Source organism: Pteropus medius, unplaced genomic scaffold (assembly GCF_902729225.1).
Source record: "Pteropus medius unplaced genomic scaffold, Ma_sr-lr_union100, whole genome shotgun sequence".
Taxonomy (NCBI): domain Eukaryota; kingdom Metazoa; phylum Chordata; class Mammalia; order Chiroptera; family Pteropodidae; genus Pteropus; species Pteropus medius.
The window spans coordinates 2,799,914-2,825,842 of NW_024349803.1; the positions used below are offsets into that span (position 1 = coordinate 2,799,914).

The window sequence follows — 25,929 nt, forward strand, 5'->3', positions numbered from 1 at the left end:
TTATTCATTTAACCCAGGAGTAGCCACTTATAGGAAAGCTGCTTTCAGAGATGTGAGGTGGTTGTGCTTGATCTTTCCAGTATGAGTTTCAGAAAGTAGAATGCCATTGTGTTGGTGTACTGGAGGTACTCAGTAAATATTTGTTGAATAAAACAAAGAATAAATTTCCTTATCCATCATTTAAGTAACTAGGTAATCAGTGGCAGTAAAATAGGCCTCTAAAAACAAAATGCAAGGTATATATTGCTAACTAAGCAGTAAAAGTATCTCTTTTTAAAAATGCTAGGCGATTATCTTAGAAAACTTGACAGCTTCAACTTTAAGTGGCTAATAGGAAGGATTACAATCAATCTCTCTACCGTTATTAAATGGAAATGACGGTACCGTGGTACTGGGGCAGAGGCACACATTCAGAGGCCATATGGGCCAGGTTGGTTAAAAGAAATCGCAAACAAGAGAAGGAGAAAATAAAACCTGGATAGCTAAGCCAAATAAGAAGTGGCGATGGAATCCCATTCATCATTTTGGTTACTTAGCTCAGACATTTCTGCTTTGCTCTGTTAGAAAGTATTATTGCTTGAAAGCTGTATTCTTGACACTATTTGGTTTTATATTTTCTATGCATTTTTCTTATAAAAATTGTGTGTGTGTGTGTGTGTGTGTGTAAAACACATGTATGGCTAATTTTTTTTTTTTTTTTTACAAGTTTTCTCCACTAGTACATTTTAATTAAGTTGGCGAACCAGAGATTCAGGGAAGGCAGCTATAGTCAGTTCATAGCACAGGTGGAGGAGGTTGCATACCTTCTTCCCCAGAAGGCTCTCCCATGGTGCTCTCTATATTTAGATTAAGTTTCCTTGCCATCTCTGTATACCTTTTGTGACAAGTAACTTAGCTTGTAGGATAAGATTGTCAGTCTTATTTTAAAGCCACCAAATTGCCTACTCATAAAAGCTGAATAGCTTGAATAATTTTACTACTTTAGATAATACACTCTCTTTATAAGGCACTACATGATCTAAAATTCATGTTTTCAATCAAGCCAATAAAGCAGCTCATAATGCAGTAGGAGAAGAAAGGAAGTACAGTTCAGTGAATGTTATACAGTGGTATTTCTTCACTAGCATCTGTGATAAGAATTTCGTTTTGTTTAATGTCTATTTATTGAATGCCTACTATGTTCCAGTCTGATCCTTTGCATTGTGGTAACAGAGTGATGATAAGATAAATAAGGTGGTGCTATCACAAGATGTATATTTTAGTGTTGGGGAGTGGGAGAGTGAGACAATAAGCATGTATAGATAAAGAGGGTAATTGTAGAGGGTGGTAATCGATGTGAAGAAAGAAGGGTAATAGGATAGCTAGAGGGATGCCTGCCTTAGGAACAATGATCAGAAAAGGCATCTCTGAGAAGATAATATTTGAGTTGAGATGTGAAAAAATTTTTAAAGCCAGTCATGTGAAGATCTAGGAGAAGAACAGTCCAGGCAGAGGGAACAGGTGGTGCAAAGTCCCTCAGTTAAAATAAACTCGGTTATTTAGAGGAACAAAGGGAAGGCAAGTATAGCGGGAAGCAAGTGACTTAAGTAGGAGAATATGATCGGTGAACATGCAATCGAATATATATATGACTGGATTTCGTTAACTAATGTCACCATAATAATAATAATAATAATAATAATAATAATAATAATAATAAATAGATAGATAGATAGAAAGAAAAATGAATGAATGAATGAATGAATGAATGAATGAACAAACAAATAAATAAATGGGAAAATTTGAGAGGAGGGCAAATGCCAGATGAGCAGTCCTAAAGACCATAGTAAGGAGTTTGGATTTTATTTCTGTTGCAATGAGAAGCCTCGGGAGATATTGAACAGGGGAGTGATATCTTAAAAGATAATCCTAGCTGCTGCAATAGTCTGGTGAAGGTAGAAGTAAGAATGGAAGCTCGAAAAGCAGCTAGGGATGAAACGATTGCAGTGTTCTAAGTTGAGGAATGTTATTGACTTAGACTAAAGATGGCTAAGAGTAGAAAGGTTGAGGATATGCATTTTATATTTTTAAATACAAATGAGGGCATCATTATATGTACTTCTCTCACATTCATCAATTCTGTCCCATTTTTACTGCTGTTTCAGGTCCTTTTTACCACCTACCTAGTCTCTTACTTATTTTTCTCTTGGATCTATTACCTGTCTCTTCTAATCCTATCCCTGTATTACAGCTCTGTTTTCTCAAAGCACATTTTAGTCATGATACTTGTCTAATCTTAAACCTTCTATGACTCTGTAGTCTGCAAAAGAATGGATTTACTCCTTAACACGCACACAGTTCTCTTTTAGGGTTTTCCTTTTATCTTTCTGTTATTGATGTATAGTTTAATTCCACTGTGGTCTAAGAGCAGACATTGTATGATTTCTATTCTGTCAAATCTGTTAGGGTGTGTTTTATGGTCCAAAATGTGGTCTATTTTGTGAATGTTCCATGTGAGCTTGAGAAGAATGTGTATTCTGTTGTTTGATGAAGTCATGTATAGATGTCAATTATATGCAGTTGATGGATGATGCTGTTGAGTTCAACTATGTCCTTACTGATCTTCTGCCTGCCAGATCTGTCCATTTCTAATAGTGGGGGATTGAAGATGCTAGCCATGATACTGGATTCTTTTATTTCTCTTTGCAATTTTATTAGATTTTCCCTTATACAGTTTGATGTTCTTTTATGAGGCTTGTACATGTTAAGGTTTGTTACGTCTTCTTGGAGAATCGATCCCTTTATTATTATGTAATGCTCTTTTTTACCTTTTAATTAGTGTTAGCATGGTATATTTTTCCCCATCCATTTACTTTTAATCTAACGTGTCTTTATATTTAAAGTGTGTTTCTTATAGGCAACGTATAAGCAACATAGATTTGGGTCTTGTTTTTCCATCTGTGCTGACAGTCTGTCTTTTAATTGGTACATCTAGGTCATTGATATTCAAAGTGATTGTAGATATACTTAGATTGTTATCTATTATATTTATTACCGTTTTCTATGTTACTCTTGGTTTTTGTTCCAGTTTTTGTCCTCCATTCTTTCTGCCTTTCATTGTTTTAATTGAGCATGTTTTATTACTCCATTTTCTCTTCTTTCTTAGTATATTGGTTATATTTCCTTTTTCACTTTTATTTAGTGATTGCCTTAAAATTTGCAGTAATACATTTCAGCTAATCAAAGTCCACTTTTAAATAACAGTATACCACTTCACAAGTGAGTACCATATAATAAAATAATCGTAATTCCTCCTTCTTATCTTTTGTATCATTTCTGTCATTCATTTCACTTCTATATAAGCACATATAAGCATATATGTACAAATGTATGTATGTATATATATATCTGTTATATCAATTAAGAATAAGAAAAATAAAAGTTTTTGTTTATTTTTATTCACATATATTCTTTCTTACACTCTTCCTTTATGTATATCCAAGTTTCTGACCTATGTTATTTTACTTTTCTGTAAAGAACTTTTTAAAAATCATTTCTGGTGAGGCAAGTCTGCTTGCAACAAATCCCCTATTTTTGTCTAAGAATATTTTTATTTCTTCTTTACTTTGAAAGGATAATTTTGCAAGGTGCAGAATTCTAGATTCATTTTTTTTTTTCCTCTCAACACTTTAAATATTTCCCTTCACTTTCTTCTTGCTTGCATGGTTTCTGAAAAGTTGGATGAGCAATTCTTGTCTTTGTTCCTGTATAAGTAAGGGTTTTTTTCCTCCTTAAGAATTTTATCTTTGATTTTTTTTTTGTAGTTTGAAAACGATATGCCTAGGTGTATTTCTTTGGCATTTATCTTGCTTGGTGTTCTCTGAGCTTGCTGGATCTGTGGTTTGGTGTCTGACATTAATTTGGGGAATTTCTCAGTTATCATTTCAAATATTTCTTCTGTTTCTTTCTTTCTTCTTCTGATATTCCCATTATGTATATGCTAGACTTTTATAGTTGTCCCACAGTCCTTGGATTTTCCATTCTTTATTTTTTTCAGTCTTTGTTCTTTTTGCTTTTTAGTTTTTGAGGACTCTCAATAAATCCTCTAGCTCAGAGTTTCATTCCTCAGCCATGTTTAGTCTACTAAAAAACCCATCAGAGGCATTCTTCATTTCTGCTACAGTGTTTTTAATCCTTAGTATTTCTTTTTTGCTTTTTTCTTAGGATTTCCATCTCTCTGCTTACATTGCCCATTGTTCTTACATGCTTTCACTATATTTATTAGAGATCTTAGCATATTAATCATAATTCTTTTGAATTCCTGAACTCATAATTCTAACTTATCTGCCTTGTCTGTTTCTGATGCTTGCTCTGTCTCTTCAAATTGTGCTTTTTTCCTTTTGGTATGTCTTGTAATTTTTTTCTTGATAGCTGGGCATAATGTAGTGTGTGAAAGGAACTGCCGTAAATAGGCCTTTAGAATGTGATAAAATGACGGAGGAGGGGAAGAGTTTTTTAGTCCTATGATTAGGTCTCAGTCTTTTAGTGAGCCTGTACCTTTGGACTGTGACCTTCACAGGTGTTTCTCAGTCTCTACCACACTCCCCCGTCTTCCCATAGATGGGACAGGATGGCTAGAGTGGCCTGAAGTTGGGTGTTTCTCCTCCCCCAGGTCAGTTAGGCTCTGATAACACCCCAGCAGGTTAGGCTCTGGTTAGTTTCCCCTGAGGGCAGTCCTTGTTAAGCCAGACAGAAAAAGTTGAAAATCACATGCTATCACTTATATGTGGGATAGAAACCTAAAAGCAACAAATGAACAGGACAAACAGAGACCCATGGACGTGGACAATGGGTTGGTGGTTACCGGAGGGTAGGAGGTGGGGGAGGAGAAGGAAGGTAAATGGGGTCAAGGGGGTCAAATATAGGTAGGGGGGAGGGTGAAGTGGATAAAGAGGATCAAATATATGGACTTTGGGTGGTAAACACACAATAGAATATATAGATGTCAAATTATAATATACACCTGAAAATTATATAATTGTATTAACCAATGTTACCCCAATAAACCTGATTAAAAAAAAAAAAAGAAGAACAGAATGCTGTGTTCAAAATAGCTCCTTTCCACTCCCGTTCCTGAAAGCGAAGGGGATTTTTCTCTGATATTTGCTGTGGGAACCTGGTCAAGCTCCCAGAAGTAAATCTCACAATATTGCGAGGCCCCGCAGTGACCAGGTCCATGTGGTGTTTTTAACTCTTAGAGTTGTCTACATGAAGCTTCCAGTAATCTCCAATTACAGGAACTGGTTCCTGCTTGTGAGTCTCTCTGGTTAAATTGTGACTCACTGTATTTCCTTGTCTGTCCAGTTTTGAGGACAGCGGTTTGCCCTGTGTCCTCCCCGTTCTTCTGGATCTAAGAAAAGCTGTTGATTTTTTATTCTGCTCAGCTTTTTATTTGTTAGGATGGAGTAGCAATGTCCAGACTCCTTACATGCAGAACCAGAAATCTGACATCCCTCACAGTTCCCTTTTAGACCAGTGCTGTGACATTATTCCTTGAACAGGTTTTGTGCTTTCCATTTTCCATGCTTTGCATTACTTGGCTCCTCCTCTTGGGAATGCAACTAACACCCCCTGCTTCCTGTTGGATTCCTGACAGTTCATCCTTTAGAACCTGAGTTTATCACCACCCTGTTCATGAAGCATTTTCAGTTTTTATAATTGGAAATAATTTGCGCCTATTGTATGTTCTAGTAGAATATTCTTAATAACTTCTTGATGATATTACTTAATTTTGTTCAGTCTTATATTTATTTAGACCTGCCAGGGTATTCAATTTGCCAGTATAGTCAATACATTTATATCAATCTCCTCCGGGTGCCAGGCACTGGAGATGCCAAGATAAATATGGCATGGACCCTTAAGAAGCTTAAAGTCTAATAGCGAACACAGCCAAAAAATAAATAAATAAGTTACAGTGCAAGATAGCTGGTGCTATAATGGAAGCAGTATGTACAAGCCCAGGTCTCATCTTTCAAACCTAACAGTAAGCCCCTGGAGGGCATGGCGCCTAATCTTGTTTTTGTCTCACTGTACAGAGTCAACTGTTTAATAAATGCGCATTGATTGTGAAGCTTATCACTCATGATCAGGCGTTCGATTTTAGTAATAACAATCTCTAACATTTTCAGTCTTCAGCAATATAAGCACACTTTAAAAAAAAATAAATACTATTATCAGTCTTCTAGCCTGAGCTTAAACAAGATAATTTCATCTCATAAGCTGTGCTGTTGCTATCATTATTGAATTTATTTGATTTGAATATGTCACTGTATTAAATATTACCTCCTCTTTCAACTAATTTTAATATTCTTTTATTCTACTAACCCCTTTTTACCTCAAAGCATTTGTATTCATTTCAATTAATTGTTCTTTATCTCAACCTAATGAGGTTGTTACTATTCTCATTTTTATTATTGAGAAAAACTGAAAATCAAAAGGTAAATCAAAGAATTCCAATTTACAGCATTTCTAATTTGGAACTTGAATTGTCCATTCCGAACCCATTTTGCCATGCTTCAAAGGCTGTAATATTAGATGAAATTCAGTATAATTTAAAATGATGGGAAGTATTGAGTTCAGAATAAAATATCATCTTCATAGTAGATGCCAAAGAAGTCTGTTATTTGGTCTATCAAGGTCTATTCTAAAAGTGTATTTATAGTGTCTATAACATCATTTGCTAATTAACATATTTATAAGCTATTGCCAAATAGTATCATGTTTTCTTCAAATGTGTTCTCCCTCTCCCTTCAATTAAATGACTGAAATTCTTTAACTTACTTTTATAATTGTAACTTTGACTCTATTTAAAATTTATCTGATCCTCTATTGGATATGCTAGTCCTCATCTTCAATTTTTGGTCTTTTATGTTTCTGGTTATTATAGGGTCATTACAGTTAGCACTTCAGGCAGCTCATTCATCATTTAATTACATTCTTTCCTACTTGAATCTCCATGATATGGTTAAATCTGTAAAGATCCAACTTTCTCATTTTAATCCTTCCTTTTGTTTATACTTTATGGTCCAAGCTTTAGACATAATCTGTTTAAGCAAACTTTGTATCCTCTGTTAAATATAGCTTGTCATTTGATATTTTGTGGATTCATTAATAATTGCTAAAATTATCTTTTTAAAACTGTAAATGTGTGCTGTCCACTTTGGTAGCCACCAGGCTCATGTGGCCATTTAAAATTAATTAAGATTAAATAAAACTTAAGATTAAGTCTTCATTCATAGTAGCCACATTTCAAGTGCTCACGGCTATTGTATGAGACAGCACAGATATAGAACATTTCTATTATAGAAAGTTCTGTTGGACAGCATGATATATAATTCATTCTTGTCATATTTTTATAGTATCTGATATGAATGTCTGCATTTTATTTTTTATTGATACTGAACTTTTAGATAGGGCCTATGCTACATATTTACCTTTTTTCTTTTCTATGCCATTAAGAAACCTTCATGTATTTTTATAATATATAAGTTTCATCTGAGTTTTGGTCAAATTTACCTATTATGTTACAATGTAGTAAGCAGCTTGAAATTAGACTAGTTTGAATTTTTTTCTATATTTGTATGTTAGTGATATACAGAAGTGATTTTACAAAGTTAACTTGATTTTTTTTTTTTTTTTCTTGTTTGAAGTCCATCTTCTCCACAGTTTCCATTTTGGGAGCAATACTGTCAATATTCTGTAAAGTGTGACTTGATTGTCACACTTTATATTTAAGACGTCCTAAATGTTGGTATCTTTTATACAATTTCCTCCAAACCCATTTTGTACTTAAATAAAAAAGAAATTCCTTAGGGAAGGAAGATTTTACAAGCAATTTCAGAGCAGAATTGATTTTGGTGTGTGTTAATGCAGACAATCTGCCCAGTGTTAAAATGTTAGGAAAAAAAAAACACACAAGCTGCCATGTTCGTGTGATCACACCAAAATAGCAGCTTGTATTTATATTTTCAGTCTCCTCGAGGTGGACTGCAGGCACACATGAATGAGTGGATGTACTTGGTGTTGTGCTGTGATTTTATGTAATGCAGGCAAAGTACATACTTGTGCATGCACGACCAGCCCTCACATATGCACTTGTTCACAGCCGAGAAAGTGAAAACTACAACACAAGCCGCTCTGTAAGAGTTGTCGGCAACCTGTGTGTGTTTCTTAAATATTAAAGAGGGGGAAAAACAGAGTTTCAGGAATATAAGAAACAATTCTTCTGTCAAATGGCCTGTCGTCCTTCCTCATTTGACAACATTTAAGGTAAAAACAAAATATTTGATTATCATGGTTGCACGTATTTATTTAGAAATATGTATTTTCCTGTACTGCTCCTGTTTTTAATGCGGATGTTTCCCATTTCTGTTCTATTTAAGAATGCACAGTCTTATCACACATTTATTCCAACTTACGGGATATTTTAAAACTTAACTTTTTTTTTTTTAGTATTTGAGTGAAAATATAGGTGTATTTGCTGCAGAATATATAGTTCCAGTGCTTTGATTAGTATCCTGACGCCCCTAATCTTTGGAATTTGGGAGAAGTGATACATGCAGTGGCAGCACAGTTATATCACCCTGAGCTGCTGAACAGAAGAGTTTTTCCTTTGAGATCCTCCTTGTTTTAGATTAAGCCTGATTTTTTAGCACTATTTATAGTTGTGTGTTCACATACTGAGTGTGAGGTTAAAAAATAGTCTGGTGAGTGGTAAAGCAATACCCCTCCTAAAGTATTCCTAGTGATATGACATAACCTTTTAGGACTTTCATACAAATTTGGAATTGAAACTATTTTGATACTTCAAGGGTTAAATACTCTGATATACATGCTTTTTCCTTTTTTATTAATTGTTGAAAAATTGCAACATAAAGCCTGCATTTTTAGTTGAGACAGTCTTGCACTTAAAGTGCATGTATTTATCTGCCTAATTTTTCCCTAATTTTTCACCTTTATGTATGAGTAAAAAGGTTTTTTTGTTGTTCTTCTTTTGTTTTGATGATGGGGAGAGGAGGCAGTAGGAGAGATGGTTTGCTATGTAACTCAAGGCATTTGAGAACTAGATAGAACCTTTGACAAAAGCCTCTATTTAGATGGTGACACATACCACCTCTTGAAACTCCAACCCTGCCTGCTCTTTCCCCTTCTTTGATATTTCCCGTCATCCTAACCCTTCTGCTTCATCTTCTCACCTGTGTGGTGATTTCAAACTCCCAGGTTAGACGTTTGGAATTTTTCTGTGGTCCTCTTGGGCTGGATCCTACTCCTGTCACAACACCAGGTTCCTACTTCCTTTTCTTTGCCTCTTTAAAATCAGTGTTCACCACCAGTTTATGGCTTATGAAAACTATATGTTTCTCTTGTCTTTATTAACTACAAAAACAAAGACAGAACTCTGGTCTGTCTGGACTTTCTTATATTTCGCCTCCTCCTGAGTCCACAGATTTAATTTTCATTTTTCATTTGTTGGCTTGTTTGTAGGTTTGTCAATTTATTTATTCATTCAACAAATACTACTTGAGAAATTACTGCATACCAGCTCCTGTTCTGCAAGTTGAGGATCCTAATAAAGAAAATAGTGTCTCTTCTGTTTTTTTACAGATCATGCATATTTTATTTTCATTATCTTCCTTTAAGAATATTTGTAAAATGTCTATTTTGTCTCCTGGATTTTTGTGAGTACTTAGTATTTATGTTTTGTATTTTCATCTTCCCCAGTACCTGGTACCCCAAACAGGCATTTATGTTATTGGTCATCATCAAATTCTTTTTATTTTGCAAACATGGAAAGTGGAAGTTCAGGAAGAATATGACTTAAGAAACTATAACTTGTTAATGGCCAAAAAAGAAATAATACCTAGGACTTCAGGTCTTACCATTATTCTATAATATTTTATGTCAACATTGTTTGCCTAGATTTAACACTCTTAATTCAAGAAGTATTTATCAAATACCTTCTGTATGCAAAGCCCTCTGTGCAGAAAACAGGAAATGGAAACATGAGTGAGTTATGTCAAATCTTAATCAGAAGGATTAAGAAGGAGATGGAGATGAAATAAGTAGATACTCTTGCTGCCCTCTGGGTTCATGTACTCCATGGCAGAGTTTCTCAACCTTGAGATTATTGACATTTCGCCCAATGAATTCTTTGTTGTGAGAGGCTGTCATGTGCAGTGTAGGAGGTTTAGCAGCATATCTGCCCTCTAACTGGTAAAGACTGTGTGAGGCATGCCTTTTTAAATCTTTACAGGGCATCAGGGCATCTTGTCTGACAGAAGCGTTCTTCGAGGCACTGCATAAGAGCTTTCTGAGATCTTAACAAAAGATTTTACATTCACGCCCTTGTTTTTATTTTTAGATCTTGTTTTTCTGACTCTATCTTACATTTGATCTTAGCCTACAAGTAGTGTCTTAATGTTATCTTTTGCTGACTAAAGAGGCTGAGACGGAGAAAAACTTTTACTTTAAACCTAACGAGCCCTAGCACCTTTATTGTTAGCAGTTCTTCCTTTTGTTTTTCTCCTCTTTCATTCTACTATAAGTATCAGTGTAAAGCTGTCAGCACCTTCAGTACTCTGCTTGGATAGCTCCTTAGTTAGATCGCCCAATTTATTAAGTACATTTTCTATTTTCCTTATAACTGCAGGCTGCCATGTTGCCACTACACAGTAAGGAATGTATTTTCTCTAATGTTTTCCCCACTTTCATTTAAGGCCTCACTGTCAGCTTCCTCATGGGCTGTCTTTTGTTAACAGTCTCATTCATACTGTTTAGTCTTTCACTGATGCTTTATGCAAGGCTCTTCTACCTTCTATGCAGTCCCATAGACACTTCTACCATGTATTTTATGGGTTTTTTTTAACACTTCAATTTCAGGTATCAAAACCTGTCTTAGTTATCTATTGCTACTATAATAAATCAACCAAAACTTAGTGACTTGGAACGGTAATTATTTATTTCATAGTTTCTTATATCAGGAGTTTAGGAGCAGCTTAGCTGGAACAATCTGGCTTTTGAGTCTCATGAGATCGCAGTCGGATGTCAGCTGGAGCTGCAGTCATCTGAAGGCCCGAACGGGGCAGGGGTATCAGCGTTGGTCCCTCTCCATGGGACTGCTTTAGTGTCTTTCTCCAGATGATACTTCCCCAAGAGTGAGCAATGCAAGAAAGAAGGGAGGTGTGTTAAATAACTTGCAGGTATATTTTTTAAATTACTACAGTCCACATTTAGCTTCCCATATCTCCCAAATGACCTTTTTCATTCTCTCCAGCTGGGAGGGGAAATATCTGTGGGCCCTGATTGGGGCGAAGGGATGACTTTTGTGCTCACACTTCACTTCCACTCTCATTCCATTGGCTAGCACTGAGTCAATGGCCACAGCTCACTGAAAAGGAGGCCAGGCAATTAACTCCACCTGTGTGCCTGGAGCGATGAGAAAGCAGATTTGGTTGAACAGGGAGAATGGTGAAGTCATCAACCAAAATAGGGAGCACAGGAAGAAAAAGTATCTGGTGTGTCCGCTTTCATTCTACATCAAATTGTTCCCGGCTTGATGTTTTAGTTTTTCTTTAATAAAACAATAAACCTAGGGTAAGGTATTATAGTTATTTTAGTATTTAATAGTATTCTAGGGAGTTTCTTCAACTCATTTTAAATTTTGTATGAATGCTTCTTTTGAAATTCTGTTTTTGAAGAATGGATATAACATCAGTTATTGTTCCTTCAAGTCCTTCTGTGCGTCTCTGTCCTACTGCATGATTATAAACCTTCACCAAGGGCTTTATTTTTCCCCTTGGGGCATCTTATTGAATACTTGCATCTTCAGTAATTCATCTGGGCTCAATGCTTTGTCTGTTTTAATACTTCTAATTACCTAATTATGTACTACAATTCAGTGACAAAGCCCTTTATCATTTCACTCTTTTCTTAACTCTTTTCTTGCTTAGAAAATATTCGTTTTGTTTCTTTGTTTTCTGCAGAACTCTTCATTATAGACAACCCAGATATTTCCCAGGTTTTCCTCTATATTATGACAGACCATTGCCTTATCAAATGTCTCTCCAGTTAACTTCCATCAGGCACCTGGATTCCTAGATATTGAACTCTAAACCTGGTGTTTAGTTGTCTCCGAGCATCCCTCACCTCCTGATTCATTCCCATACATTACAATCACATGAGAAGATATCCAAAGGGAAAGAGAATAGTTGTCATAAACCACTTTTGTGAAAGAATTAGTGGTCATTCTCTCATTCATAAATCTTAGGTGTCCACAAATAGCTAACAACAAAGGTAATGGAAATCAACAAAATTTTTTAAATTATGATGATCTGTACTTCAGGATAACTAAACATTGATGAAGGGAAATTTTTCTTTCTATGTGTATTTTAGACAATAAAGGAAGGAAAAAATGATAAAATTATAGCTTTACCATTTTACAACCTCTAGTGAATTAATACATCAAAGCAATGATTATCGATGGTTGCTAGCTTCACAAAAAGAGAGTTAAGCTAACAATATGTGCCTCTGAGAGAAATACACAACACCAACCGTGCCAGTTATTTATCGCTGCATTGTAAACTACCCCAAAGCTTAAAACAACAGAATTTATTTTGTTGATGAATCAATCTATAACTTGGGCAGATCTGAGCAGCACAGTTTGTCTCTTTTCCACATTGTGTTAGCTAGGCCACATTGAAAATTAGGGTCTGGAGGTTGGTTCAGTCATATATCTGGCTGTTAAAGACGGCTTTCAGCAGAGATCTTCTGGATCTGGAGCTGTAGCACCTCCACATGGCCCTCCCATGTAGCTGCTTGACTCTTAGCAGCATGGTGTCTTTGGTTCCAAGGATATGTCCACATGGAGAGCCAGACAGACATCACTTACACGGTCTTCTCTGTGATAAGCTAGTCACTAAGGCCAGCACATGCTCAAATGGAGGGGAGTTAGACTTACCTTTTTATGGGAGAAGTGCCAAAGAATTTGTGAAATGTCTTAAAACCATCACATCACCCATGAAGAATTTATTGAAAGTCGAACCTAAATCTAATGAAGGCTCTATCCCTAACTACCACTTTATAGGAAATAATGAGAAGGAGGTATGCGTTAAATAAATTTAAAAAAAAATAAATAAATGGAGGAACAATAAATAAAATTCAGAATGTTGGATGTTTCTATAGGATAAACAATTTAGCTTCTTATAAAAAAAAAGAGAGGAAGGAAAATTTTATGACGTAAAAGAGTCCTGAGAGATATATCATCAAATTTCAATAAAAAGACATTTCTTAGATCTTGATTTTAACAAACCGAATATATTTTAGAGATATTTGAAAATTGGCTGGATATTTGATTTATTTAATGTATTATTTTTATTAGTAGTAGGATTATAATGGTACTATGGTTATGTTTTTAAAGAGTCCTTATCTTTGAGAGATACAGCAATATTTATAGATGTAGTAATGTCTCAGATTTACTTCAAAATGCAGCATTGAGGGAGGAATATATAAGACAAGAATTGATTGGTGATGAAGCTGGGTAATGGATATATTGGGGTTCAGTCTACTATTATCTCTTTTTTATAAATGTTGGAATTTTTCCATAATGAGACAACTTTTTTGACCTTATAATGAAGACTATTCCCTATGAATTTTGGCTTATTTGAAGATGCAAAACAAAAGACACACACCATACTTTTATATCTGTTGGTATTAGTTTGCAGTATGTAAAAATTGTCTAAATATAAGTTCCTTCACACATCTTGAGAGTGAAACTGCTATGTTTTAAATATTGATCAACTAAATTAAAACTAAAATACGACTTCTTTTTTTTTTCATCAAGTAAAAATCTGACACTGTATGAGTCTAAATTTCATCATGGAATATTTTAGTATTATTTTATCTTTGCTTTTTCTCAATTAGACTTTCACTGTCCCTATTTGCCATCTTTATTTTCATTTTCCGGCCAAATGCAGAAATTACTTCTCTTGGACTTTTATATTCTTATAATAACAAAAATTTTCTTCAGTCCTATTCAGTGTGATTTTTTTTATCTTTTACTTTCCTATCAGATATTTTAGCTTGAAAGAATCATAAACTAATAAAGTTTTAATTCTAAATGTTTTTCTCTGTCATCTTTACTGAAGTTACTACCATTTCTCTTTTTTGCATGAAAATGTAGTCACACTATTGATTTTTCAAAATCTTAACAGTTGTTTAATTTAGCTTGGGTCTATAGTTTGTGATTTTTATCACTATTTCCAAAGTAGATTACCCTTTTCAATGATTTTTGGGTTAAACTGATGTTCAAATCAATTTATCTGTCCTGAGTTAACACCAGATGCCACGGAGTAAAATAAATAAATAAATATATATATATATATATATATATATATATATATATATATATATATATAATCATTAAAATAAATAAATAAATATATATATATAATCATTAAAAACTAACTAACTAAATATATATATATATATAATCATTAAAAACTGATTATTACTATTCCTAGAAAAGCTACTCACTGTACTTTTCTCCCTCTTATTTCTGATTCCTATAGACGGTATATTTTCTGTTTTGAAGCCTGAGAATATGACAATCGCGTATTTGTTATAAGAAATATGTTATTTTACAGATATAGTCATCAGCCTTATGACCTATGTTCTTTTGTGTAACTAAACTCATGGAATTTTACCTAAACATATATATATTAACTAATTTATAACTATTTAGTGAAGCAGTGGAAAGTACTGTTAACTACCCAGATACGTTGGGACAGGTTTAATCTCTGTTTCAGTGTCCTTACTTGTTACTTTCTCATTTAGACTGAATCATCTTCAAGTTGGACTGGATCATCATCATCTTTCAGCTTAGAATTCTCTGAATGTCAGTTCTTTTTCCAACTTCTGAAATAGCATAAACATGTATTTCTTTTTCAGAAGTTTTCTATATCTTTCTGCCTTACATATTTGATGCAGTGTATTCCTCATCTGAATTTAGAGAACAAGTCATGCTTTTCTTAAAAAAAAAAAGAGGGTACCATAAAACTTCATAAATTGGCGCTCTAGCATTGTAGAATAGAATTGTCGATTGCATGTTATTGCATAGATACGCTGTGTCTGCCTAATACACATTTTCAGTTGATTGGATATTTACTAAAGGAGAGTAATTTAAATTATCTACCTGCAATTTAATTTCTGTAGTTCTCTAGTTTTTAATCTTGCAAGTGGATAGTATGCATTTGAATGAAACTATGAATTGGTATGTAATATAATTGACATTTTTAGTAGTTAAGTATTAAACTCTTGCTATAGAGTTCGTGGGTATTTGTTACAAAGTGAATGTTGCAGTTCTTAGTGTTTTCTCTCATAATCCCATAATTCAGATTGCAGCACTACACAGAATTTGGTTGTGCTGGTACGCATAGAAAATTTCCAAAGAATAGTTAAGGAAGGAGACACACAAAATCATTAATGGCCACATGATGTAAATCATGGGGCATGAAGCCTACTTAAGGATAGGCCTAGATTTAAGTCATCTATTGAGGAAGAAGAGGAAACAGTTTTATCTCTCAAAAGGGTTATCCTTGTTTTAACTTAGTGACTAAGCTCTCACAAGAAATTTCTCGTCAGCAATTTGTCTTATTAATTACTTACCTTTCATCCTGATTATTTGGGGGTGTTTGACTTTCTAAGGACTTTAGCAGCTTCTTTTTGTTCCAGATAAGTCATTCAAAAAAATTTTGTGTTTCTTTCCTACCTCGGTGCATTTGATATCTTTCTGGATCTTCTTTGGCTTCTATCATATATTATTCTTACTCTGAATCTACTGTTAGGTTAATTTTTCTATCCTTTAGGAACCAAGGTCACTTGTCCCTAGTCAAACTCCCATGGCTGAGTGGGGACTGTCTTGAAATTCATCACATTGAGATTTATGCAGAGATGTGAAGTAGTCTTGCTCAGATATATGAGTTGTTAGCAGATCAAATATCTGTGTCTGGAGACATTTGTACATCAAAGGGAATTTCAAGCAAAAGTCATATGAACTGATAAGCATAAAAATTAGGACCAGAAAGAGATACTTTGGAGGCCACTAGCATAGTTTACCCAGGAACCCAGCCTGGACTAGAGACAAGGTAATAAGTCACGGTGAGCCAGAAGAGGATCAGAATGAAGCATAACACAGCCGAGGTCTCCAAAAATAGGAGGCAGTAAACCATTATGATATGGAGTGAAACAGCCATTGTTGCTCTCTTAAAGACTAATTAAGGAGTATTTTTTCTGTTTCGATAATGCCCGGTGCCTTCCTGCTTTAGGCGCTCTTCCTCTTCAGTTTCTTCCTCTTATTTTCTAGTTCCGAAGCCACCTAATTCACATCTTCATCACATAAAGTACCGACAATGCTCCAAGACTAATAATGACCTCTATTTCTCAACATCTACTACTTGCCAGTCACTGTTCTTGGTGCTTTCACTGTATCTCATCTTGATCACAAGATCAGTTTTATTATCCCTACTTAATAGAGGAGGCAATCATTTATTCAAGGTTCCACAGCTAGCAGTTCCTGCAGCATGAATTTGGGCAAAGGCTTTCCTTTTCAGGTTTGCAATTTTTCCATTTAGTTTCATTGTAATGCCCTTTTATCTCCTCTCTGTAATCTCTCCTCTTTTAGCCCTATCCCCACTTAGAGGACTCAAATACTATTCCCTTTGTTACGTCCCCATTCAAAAAATGTAGAGTCACTCTATTGCATTTCCTCAGTTGTAAATTTAACATAAAGCTCTTTTCAGACCTGCCCCACCTTTTCTTCTGTCCTGTTTTCCTGCTCCCAACTGGCAGGACTTCATGGAAATACCTTTCTTTCTGGTGACTAATTACCATACTGTGCTGTACACCTGGAATACTCATTGCCCTCTAGGCCTTAATAGCTTCTGATTTGGTTACCTTGCCCACTGGTGTTCCATGTTCCTCCTCTCCTGAAAGTTCTTGTTTAAACCTATTGTGATTGAACCCATTTGACTTTAGTTCTAGTGACATCCTCTCTTCCCTTATATTTTCATTGTGTATTGCATTGCTGTGTATTGGCTCTTTGGGTTCTTGGAATTGTATATTCTTGTTTTAGAAATAATTATTTAAGCTCCTTTCAGTTAATAGTCTACCCTTTTTCCATTTCACTTCACCTCAAAGCACTGATAGAATTTTGGATCCAGAGAGGATTTAAGCAACTAACTTGTTCCATTTAAAGTCTACATTTTAATCAGATAACACTAACAGTGTGCTCATGAGTTATAATTTAAATCCTGATATTTGCATTAAAAAGACAATGATTTCTTCAAAAAGTTGGTACTAACAAGGTCACATTCTAGTCCTAAAAACCAAATAGGCTAAACAAAGTGATTGCCCACCTCAAATACACAGGCTGTAATTCATTTTGTTTAAAAATGGTTATATTCACAATGTGATGTCTTTAAGCATATGGAAAATATTTGAAATATTTATATGTTGAAGGTATCGTTTTCCTCAGTGATATAATAATTTCCCTCTCCTCACCCTTTTCTCCTTAACATATCAGTCCCACCAATGGCATAAGCTGCACGGCAAATACAGACATGTACTAAAACCTAAAGCAGCCCTTGGCACCTCTCAGAGATGAGAGTTTGAGGGTAATTCTTGGAATTGTGCTAGTCACTTTCAATCCTGTGTTTTCTTTTTTCAGGTTTCCTGAAATGCAGTTTTTCCAGGAAGAAAATGTGAGAAAAATTCTTACAGATGTTCTTTTCTGTTATGCTAGAGAAAACGAGCAGTTGCTTTATAAACAGGTAATGAAAATATCGTACAGGTGGCATCCATTGACTCAAAATTTTCTATACAGCTTGACAAATGATAGAGCAATAATGTAGCCTTTATTGTATCCAAAGTTGTACCATAATAGTAAAGCAATCAAAGAGCTGCTTGTCAGCTGCATGGTGAGAAAAGTAAGCTCATTGAAGCACATATGCTTCTTCCTTATTATAAGACATTCCACCAAATTGTCTTCTATAAGGCATTCAATCTTTTCTTTCAACTTTTAGGAGTTTGTTTATAAACAACATCTTTGAAGCCAATCTAGTAATAAAACTTTTCAGAACTGTATGTATAAATATTGTTTCTAAGTACAGCATTTATAAATATGTGACATGCCATGTAAAATATAAAGTATCCTATTACTATTTAAAATTTATCAGTACTATAACTACAGAAAGTTCCTTTAAGTATTTTTTTTGAAGTTTATATGATTTTCTTTATGAGCCTGATACTTGAGTCATCCCGTTATTAAAGCGGAGAAGATTGTTGGATTATGTTTTATTTTTATTAAAATGTAAATTGTATATTTAATACGTGAAGACGTATCTCAGTTTTCACTTAAACTATTGTGTTTCAGTAAAAATACATGAAGAAATATATTTTTATGTATTTCTCGATTGTATTTTAAGTGGGAATTCAAACTAAATTAATAAATTCTCTAATAATCAAAAGTCATGATGTAGGTCTAACAGAAGACTACCTAACTTCAGTGTAATATAAAGAGAATACACTTGTATGGTGAGAGCAATGTATTTAATCTGAAATAAATTTGATTAGTTAAAAATAATATATCAAATCGTATTACAGTTGTTTTAAACAATACCATTTCTCTGTACAAAGACTATTCAAGGGAACTAATTTTATCTTATTTTTAAAATTAATAATAGATCTTTATATTAGTTACATAGTTGTATTAGTTACAATTAATTATTATAAACCCCTGTTTAGAATGGGAAATGGAAAAAATATATCCCATTCATAATGCAAACCAAAACTATAAAATATCTACAAATGAATTTAACAATATAAGTGCAGAAGCTGTATGAAGAAAACTATAAATGTTATTGAAGGATATAAAGCCAGACTTGAATAAACAGAAAAGAGATAGCATGTTTTTAGATGAGAAGACATTAAATAAAAATATTACTTCTTCCCAAGTTAATATGTAAATGTTAATACATCATCCCAATGATAGTCTAAGCAACAGATATGCGTTCTAAAAACTGGACACAGTTATTTCAAATTTAGGGCCAAAAACTTTACAGTAATTTTGAAGGAGATAATATAGCTTGGTGATTAAGCATATTGGGTCTAGGCTCAACTCCTTTTATTTGAATCTCAGCTCCACCATTAACTATCTACATAACCTTAGGCAATTTACTCAACTTTTCTAATCTTTGGTTTCCTTATCTGTAAGAAAAGGGCAACAATAGTATAGACTTTGTAGAGTTAAAAACATATAGTTCTTATTAAGAGTTCATGTTGGTAGTTGTGGTGGTTATTATTATAGTCATTAAGTATGTTGGAGTTGCCACAGAATTTAAGGGAAGGGAAGAATGTCAAAGGGAGATATGAAGACTTTTGTAAATCTTCCGTGATTAAACTAATGTGACAGTAGTGTGGAATTGGACAAATAGATCAGTGGAACAAGCTAACAACAGGTCCAGTTATGTATGAGATCTTAATATGATAAGATAAAATGTTTTCACTGACTTGCCGTATTTGGCTCTCCATCGACAAAAAAGCTTAAGTTATACCTTTATTGGAGAAAAATTTCAGATAGAGCCAAAATATAAATGGAAAAATAAGAATTACTTAAAAACATTAGAAAAAATTTAAGAGAATTTTTTATAATTTCAGGGTAGGAGGGCCTTTCCAAGCAATATAGGCTATCCAGAAGTCATAGACAAAGTCCCAAAACCAAAAACAAAGAAACCAAAATAAGGAGACTGAGAGAAAATAAATCTATCAGTATAGGATTTTTTGGAGGTAAATAACAGAAAATGTTGGACTCTAATTATTATTGCACATTATAAGAAGTTGGGGGGAGCAAAATAGTTCTGCAGCATTAGTCAGTTCAGTAGCTCAGACTTTTCATCTATGATCTGGGTTTATTTCTGTTTTTCCATTTTCTTCTCATTGTGTTGGCTTTTATTATCAAGCCTATCTGCTCATTGTCTCTTCTGTTCTTTCAAATATTTTAAAATACCTCACAGTAAAAGATTTGATGATAGGAATCAAGTCAGAGTAAAATTATCCCAAGATACATTTGTATTTTACCTTTTTCTTTAGAGAAAGAAAACAATTAGGGAAGTCTTATAATAATGGAATCAAGTCCTACTGACAAGGAACAAAAACATAACTGCACACTCCATCATTTGTGATGTATGTGGCCCACTGCATTTGTAAGGAAGACTAAACAGGAATATGGAAGATCAGATTCTTGATAATTTAAATAAAGTCTATCAGTTATAGAATAAGAAAGTATTAACTTACTCCTGGGTATCAGTTAATAAGACTTAATTACTCCCTGCACATGTTTAAAATCCTATAGATTCTTTACATAGAAATAATACCTTGCTGTAGAAGGACTGAATATTTAGCCAAATCAAATTTAAGAAAAAACCTCGCGTTTCATCACAAGCTGTTAAAGCTATTATATTGTACTAGGTGACACCCCGTTTAACATCGACCATATTGTTAATAGTTATGGGATTTTATTGAATTAATGAGACTGTTATCATGTAGTAGAATGTCTTGCTGAGTTAATTGAAACTGCAGAGATTATATAAATGGTATTAATGAACTTTGACTGCCTGATGCCTCTGCTTTAATAAAGACTGCTTGGTGGGCTAAATGAACACAGGCAGATAAAAGAACAGGTTCAATTTTGTGAGCCTACAGGCTGTTGAAGAAGAAAACTTTGTTACCTTTATTTTCAAATGGCAAGAGTTTGGAGTGCAGTGACTACTAACAATACAGCAGGGATAAAGGCTTTAAGCACGCAGAAATGCTGACAGTGTAGATGGAAGCAAAATACATGTTTTGGGAACCAAGAAGTATACTAACAATATGTTATTTTTGATTATTCTTTGTGAAATTTACAGCATGTTGAATTTATGACCATTCTGTCTAGATAGTTCTCGTATCTTTTAAAGAGTTCTGTATACTTGCTACTTATAATTATTAATGAGGTTTTACTAGTCTACAATTGAGAGTAAATCCAACAATTTCTTACAAGTTTATTTAAGAAAATATTTCTAGTTTAGTTGGAACTCAAATTTGAATTTGTAAAAGATTGTCTTAAATGGTATCCAGGAAACTTAATTTCCATTATACAAAGAGCAAGCATGCCTGTTTATTGATGTGAAATATTGAAATATGATTTAGTGTTACTCTTTTCTGTTTTAACTTTTACCGTTGTGTTCAGGGTGAGATGTTTCATTCATTCAGTAGCGAGCACCTTCTATGGCCAAGCTTCTAATAGGAGCTATGTTGTGCATGTGTGTGTACATGCTTATAAATATGCATGTATGTATATCTATGTATATACATATATATGTATGTATATCTATGTATATACATATATATGTATGTATACACACATATCACTTACCACAGTTTATAATTGTATAGTCACTTCTGTGCTCATTTGATTATTGTGTCTTGCTCTCTAGACTGCAAGCTTCATGATGGTTATGAGCTTGTCCACTTCATTTACTTTTGTGTTCCCAGCATGTCATAGGTAGTTAGTAATTGTTGAAATAAATGAAGATGAATAGAGAATCTGGAATAGAGTGTCGCAGAAACTAGAGGGAAGAGAACATTTAAGAAAGTGGAAGGATGTATTTAAACAGGAGAGCTTTCTTATTAAATTAGCTATCACCAACAATAAAAACGTAGTAACAAACCCAGTAAAAATTATTCAGTTCTACAAATTTTTGGATTAGAAAATCTGGTGTCCTAAAAATATCTGTTTTCTTCAAGTTGATTTTAATGCAATGCCAATAAAAATCGCTGTATTTTGTTTAGCATTTTATGTTACTAAATGATACTGAAGTAAGTTTGGATGAAAACATTAAGTTAAATAGGCAAGATAATTCTGAGAAAAATAACGGAAAATATATTTTATTTGGAATATTTTACAACTCATCATTACAATATTAAAGTTCTATTTAAAATTTATTTTTTAAAAAATTTTTTGCAAGCACACCTTTTTGTTAGTTCCCAGGATCCCAATAAATAGCCTAAGATAGCCTTTATTTGTGTGTGTTTGTGTCTACATTAAAGTTCTTATGTAGAATATACAAACCAATGGAATACCAGTACAAGCCGAGAAAAAATGAGAGCTAAGTATTCAGTATTGGTTAAGATGATATTTCAGAACTCTTGCAAGAAGATGGGCTTTTCAATGAATGGGGATTGTTCAATAAATAAGTTTAACTCTTTTGGAGTGAAAAAAATACATACTTATTTTTCAGGCCAAAATTAAATAGTAGATGAGTAAAGAATTAACTGTAAAAAAAAAAGACAACTGTGTACTTACCTAATCTCAATATGAAGAAGGTCTTTATAGACATGAAAGCAAAACAATAAACTATGAAGGATGATTTATTGATTTTATTATTTTAAAGCATACACTTTCACTATAAAATACCAGATTTAAGAGACAAATGGTAAACATGGGAAAGCATACGTAACAAAAATGACCAAAGGTTAATATCCTGAATTAGACAACTATTATAAATCAATAGACTAAAGGAAACTCTTAGGAGAAAATGGCCAATTCGTTAAATAAAAAGGGCCAATACAATTTTTGTGTGTGCTCTCACTAGCATTTAAATAAGTTAAAACAACCATTTGACTGTGAAATTTGACAGGATTTTTTAAAAACACTACAAATATAGGTGAGAATTTATGAGATGGTGAGTTTTATGCTCGAAAGTGAGGAAGTTGTTTTTGAAGAGTAGCTTAATTGTGTATAATTGTGAGACTTTAACAAATATCTTTACTCATTTACACAGAAATTCTGCTTCTAGGTACTTTATGTTAAGGAAATCATCAATAATAGGCAAAAAAAAAAAGTTTATTACAGTGTATCATAGTTTTTTTTTTCCTTTATTTTGTTTTTTTGGCCCTCTCTCCTTCCCTCTCTCCTCTCTCCCCTCCTTCCTTCCCTCCCCTTTCTTCATCTTTTCCTCTTTTCCTTCTTTTTTGTTTTTGCTTTTATGTAGTTTTCTACAATAAGTGGCTATTAGTTTGATAATTAAAATTACGGTACTTGGTTTTGGGAATGAATTGAGGTTATTCCAGAAGAATAAACCCTTCATGATGATTTTAAAGCATACTTAGCAACAATTAATTTTATTCTTTCTGGTTCTCTACCATGTTCTTCTGTAAGACAATCTTTTTAAGGTTTGTTTAGTACATGGTTTAGGAGATGGTTACCTAGAAAGACTGAAGTGATGTGTGGTTCATTTGTCACAAGTAAATTGTCAATAGAGCATAAATTATTTTGTAGAAATGTCATTCAGTCCTTCTAATTCAAGGCTAGGGAATGAAGTCTGACAGAGTTTACTTTCATATTATTTTGTGAAGACAACTAGATTCCTAAGAATAGCATAGTACTACTATACTAGACTGTGACTGTCCTTCTATCTATCACACACAGGAAATCTTCTCTACTTCCACCAGCAAAACCTTTTTCTTCTCTCTGCTTGCATATTTTACTTTTATTTCCTGTAAAGGTGATGTTTTGTCTTACCTTTTTAAATAAAAGATCGTCCATAGTTATTAAGCAGAAGGAAAATGGCAGTTTACTTACTTTCAGAGGCAAAAGTAGTGCTATTTATTTTTAACTTGCTAATATATGTTTTTTGATGCTTAAGAGGGAAAAAAATCTCAATTAACAAGGCAACTCACTATGTAGAACACCTTATTTCCACATAATAATAGATAAATAATAGATTCTATAATACTTTTTTTTAAAGACAACTTAATAGCTAATACACCTTTTTGTTTCTATACCTATTCATGTAATTCACAGGTGAACACTAATATAAGGAAAAGAATTGTGGTGAAATCACTAAAATTTAAAATAAATTTATAGTTGAAATAGGAAAAAATTTATGATAATCTTCAGAATAAACATGTTGAAAAATCATACTTTAAAAACTTTGTTTTCTTTCATACCTGCTAAAGGTTGTTTCTTTTATTATCCAACATTTCCAGCTAGCTGACTTCAGCGCTTCCTAAATCTACAGACATCCTAATTTTGAGCCATTATATAATGAAAACATTGGATGTAATTTCCTTAGGTCTACAGTTCTTAGTTGCCCTTCTTACTGCAGATCTTTACACTGTAGCTCATGATTATAATTTGCATAAATGAAATTCATATTTATGAGTACAGATCTTGAAGCAACTGACAGGTGCAAGGTTGTCTACCATGCCAATTTATTGTTTGTTGTGTCATTTAAAAGAGAATTGCTCTCCATGTTTTAAAGCAGAATACGTGCTGTGGTTGAATTGGAATCAAAGTCTAAAAGTAAATAAAATCTCATTTTTGTAGCTTTTCATTTTTATGCTTTTCTATATAATATGGAAATGTTGATTGGCAGAGATCATTTGAAAAAGTGTTTAACTGAGCTTATTCTGTCCACTTGTGGACTTTAAACATCTAACCCTTTCATTTCTCTTGCTCTTGTATTTCAGGGCATGCATGAGCTCTTAGCTCCTATAATCTTTATCCTCCACTGTGACCACCAAGCTTTTCTTCATGCCAGTGAGTCTGCACAACCAAGGCAAGGTTTTATATCGGCCCCATCTGTTTTTTTCAACTCTGCTCTAATCTTCTTCTTTTTTTTTTTTTTATACCTCAAAATCTTTTAAAGCAAAGGTACTTTTGTAAATTGTAAACATTTGGTTGTGTTTCATGTGGCTGATTGATAATTCTACTTAATAGTTGTAATCCCAGTTCAGCTATGGGGCAAATTTGGAAACATAAAATGTTTTTGCAAATCTTAAATCTGTACCAAAGAAAGACATAGTTAATGGATCAAGAAAAAAAAAAATTTTTTGATGTAATGGCAAAGTGCTAAAGATCGGTAGTATTCATATATCTCATCCTCTTAATGAGCCATTCTTTCACTACAGGCTGCGTGGGAACCTTATCTGTGAGATACTTTCTCCACCTCAGGTTTTACTCAATTCAGTTCCTAACCGGAGAACAGTACCACAAAGAACCCCACTCCATAACTAAATAAAAAATGAGTTCTCATGTTTTTGAGATATATTAATTTATTCTTTCCAGCAAATAACTTCAGTAATTGTAGTTAACTTAAGATATTTGTTAGAATTAATTTTCTAACTGATGGGCCACAGAGGCAGCCAGGAAGCATCTTGGGAATAGAAAACTCCAGGATTGTAAAACTTTGTCAGGCATTTTCCACAGGCTAACTATCCATACACAGAAAATAAAATATAATTACATAGCATTACATGTGTTCATACAATCTTTATTAATCAAATGTAGCCATCTATTTTGCTGAACATGTGTTAGGGCCTTTGAAAAAAATTAACTTTTGTTTACTTTATTATAGATTAGTATTTTCAACTTCTTTCTCTCTAGTCATACTGAGTTTACTGGATCTGACTATTAGTAACCATATTTTAATTGCCATTGCTTTAGTTACTCTAAAGAATGATAAGGATGAAGTTATTATTAGGATACTGTTTTCAAGCCAGTTTTATCTTTTAAAAAATATGCATGCAGAATATACTTCACGTGAAAGTATAGATGATTGAAAATAGCTTTTAAATGAGTTAGACATGCTTCTTTAGCTGTTTCAATCCACTAAAATGTAAAAGCAACACTAAAATAGATTTGGAAGAGGTGCCGTCTCTGATTAATTGATGTTAAAATACAGTAAAAATAGATGCCATTAAAAGAAAATAAATTAATGTTTTAACATGGTATATTTTACCAGTAACTATATATTTTTTTGTTTCGTTTTGGACAATAAGTGATAAATTGTGACGCGA

The 25,929-nt window shown here is 33.5% G+C and overlaps 1 protein-coding gene across 6 annotated transcripts in view; it reads left to right on the forward strand.

Moving 5' to 3' along the window:
* TBC1D5 (TBC1 domain family member 5) overlaps positions 1-25,929 on the forward strand; it is a 466,695-nt gene that overhangs the window by 257,587 nt on the left and 183,179 nt on the right. For all 6 annotated transcript variants that reach the window (XM_039837041.1, XM_039837039.1, XM_039837045.1 and 3 more), the window contains 2 exons: positions 17,759-17,861; positions 24,601-24,689. In XM_039837041.1, coding sequence (XP_039692975.1) covers positions 17,759-17,861; positions 24,601-24,689 — 192 coding nt within the window. The remainder of the gene's footprint in view (positions 1-17,758; positions 17,862-24,600; positions 24,690-25,929) is intronic.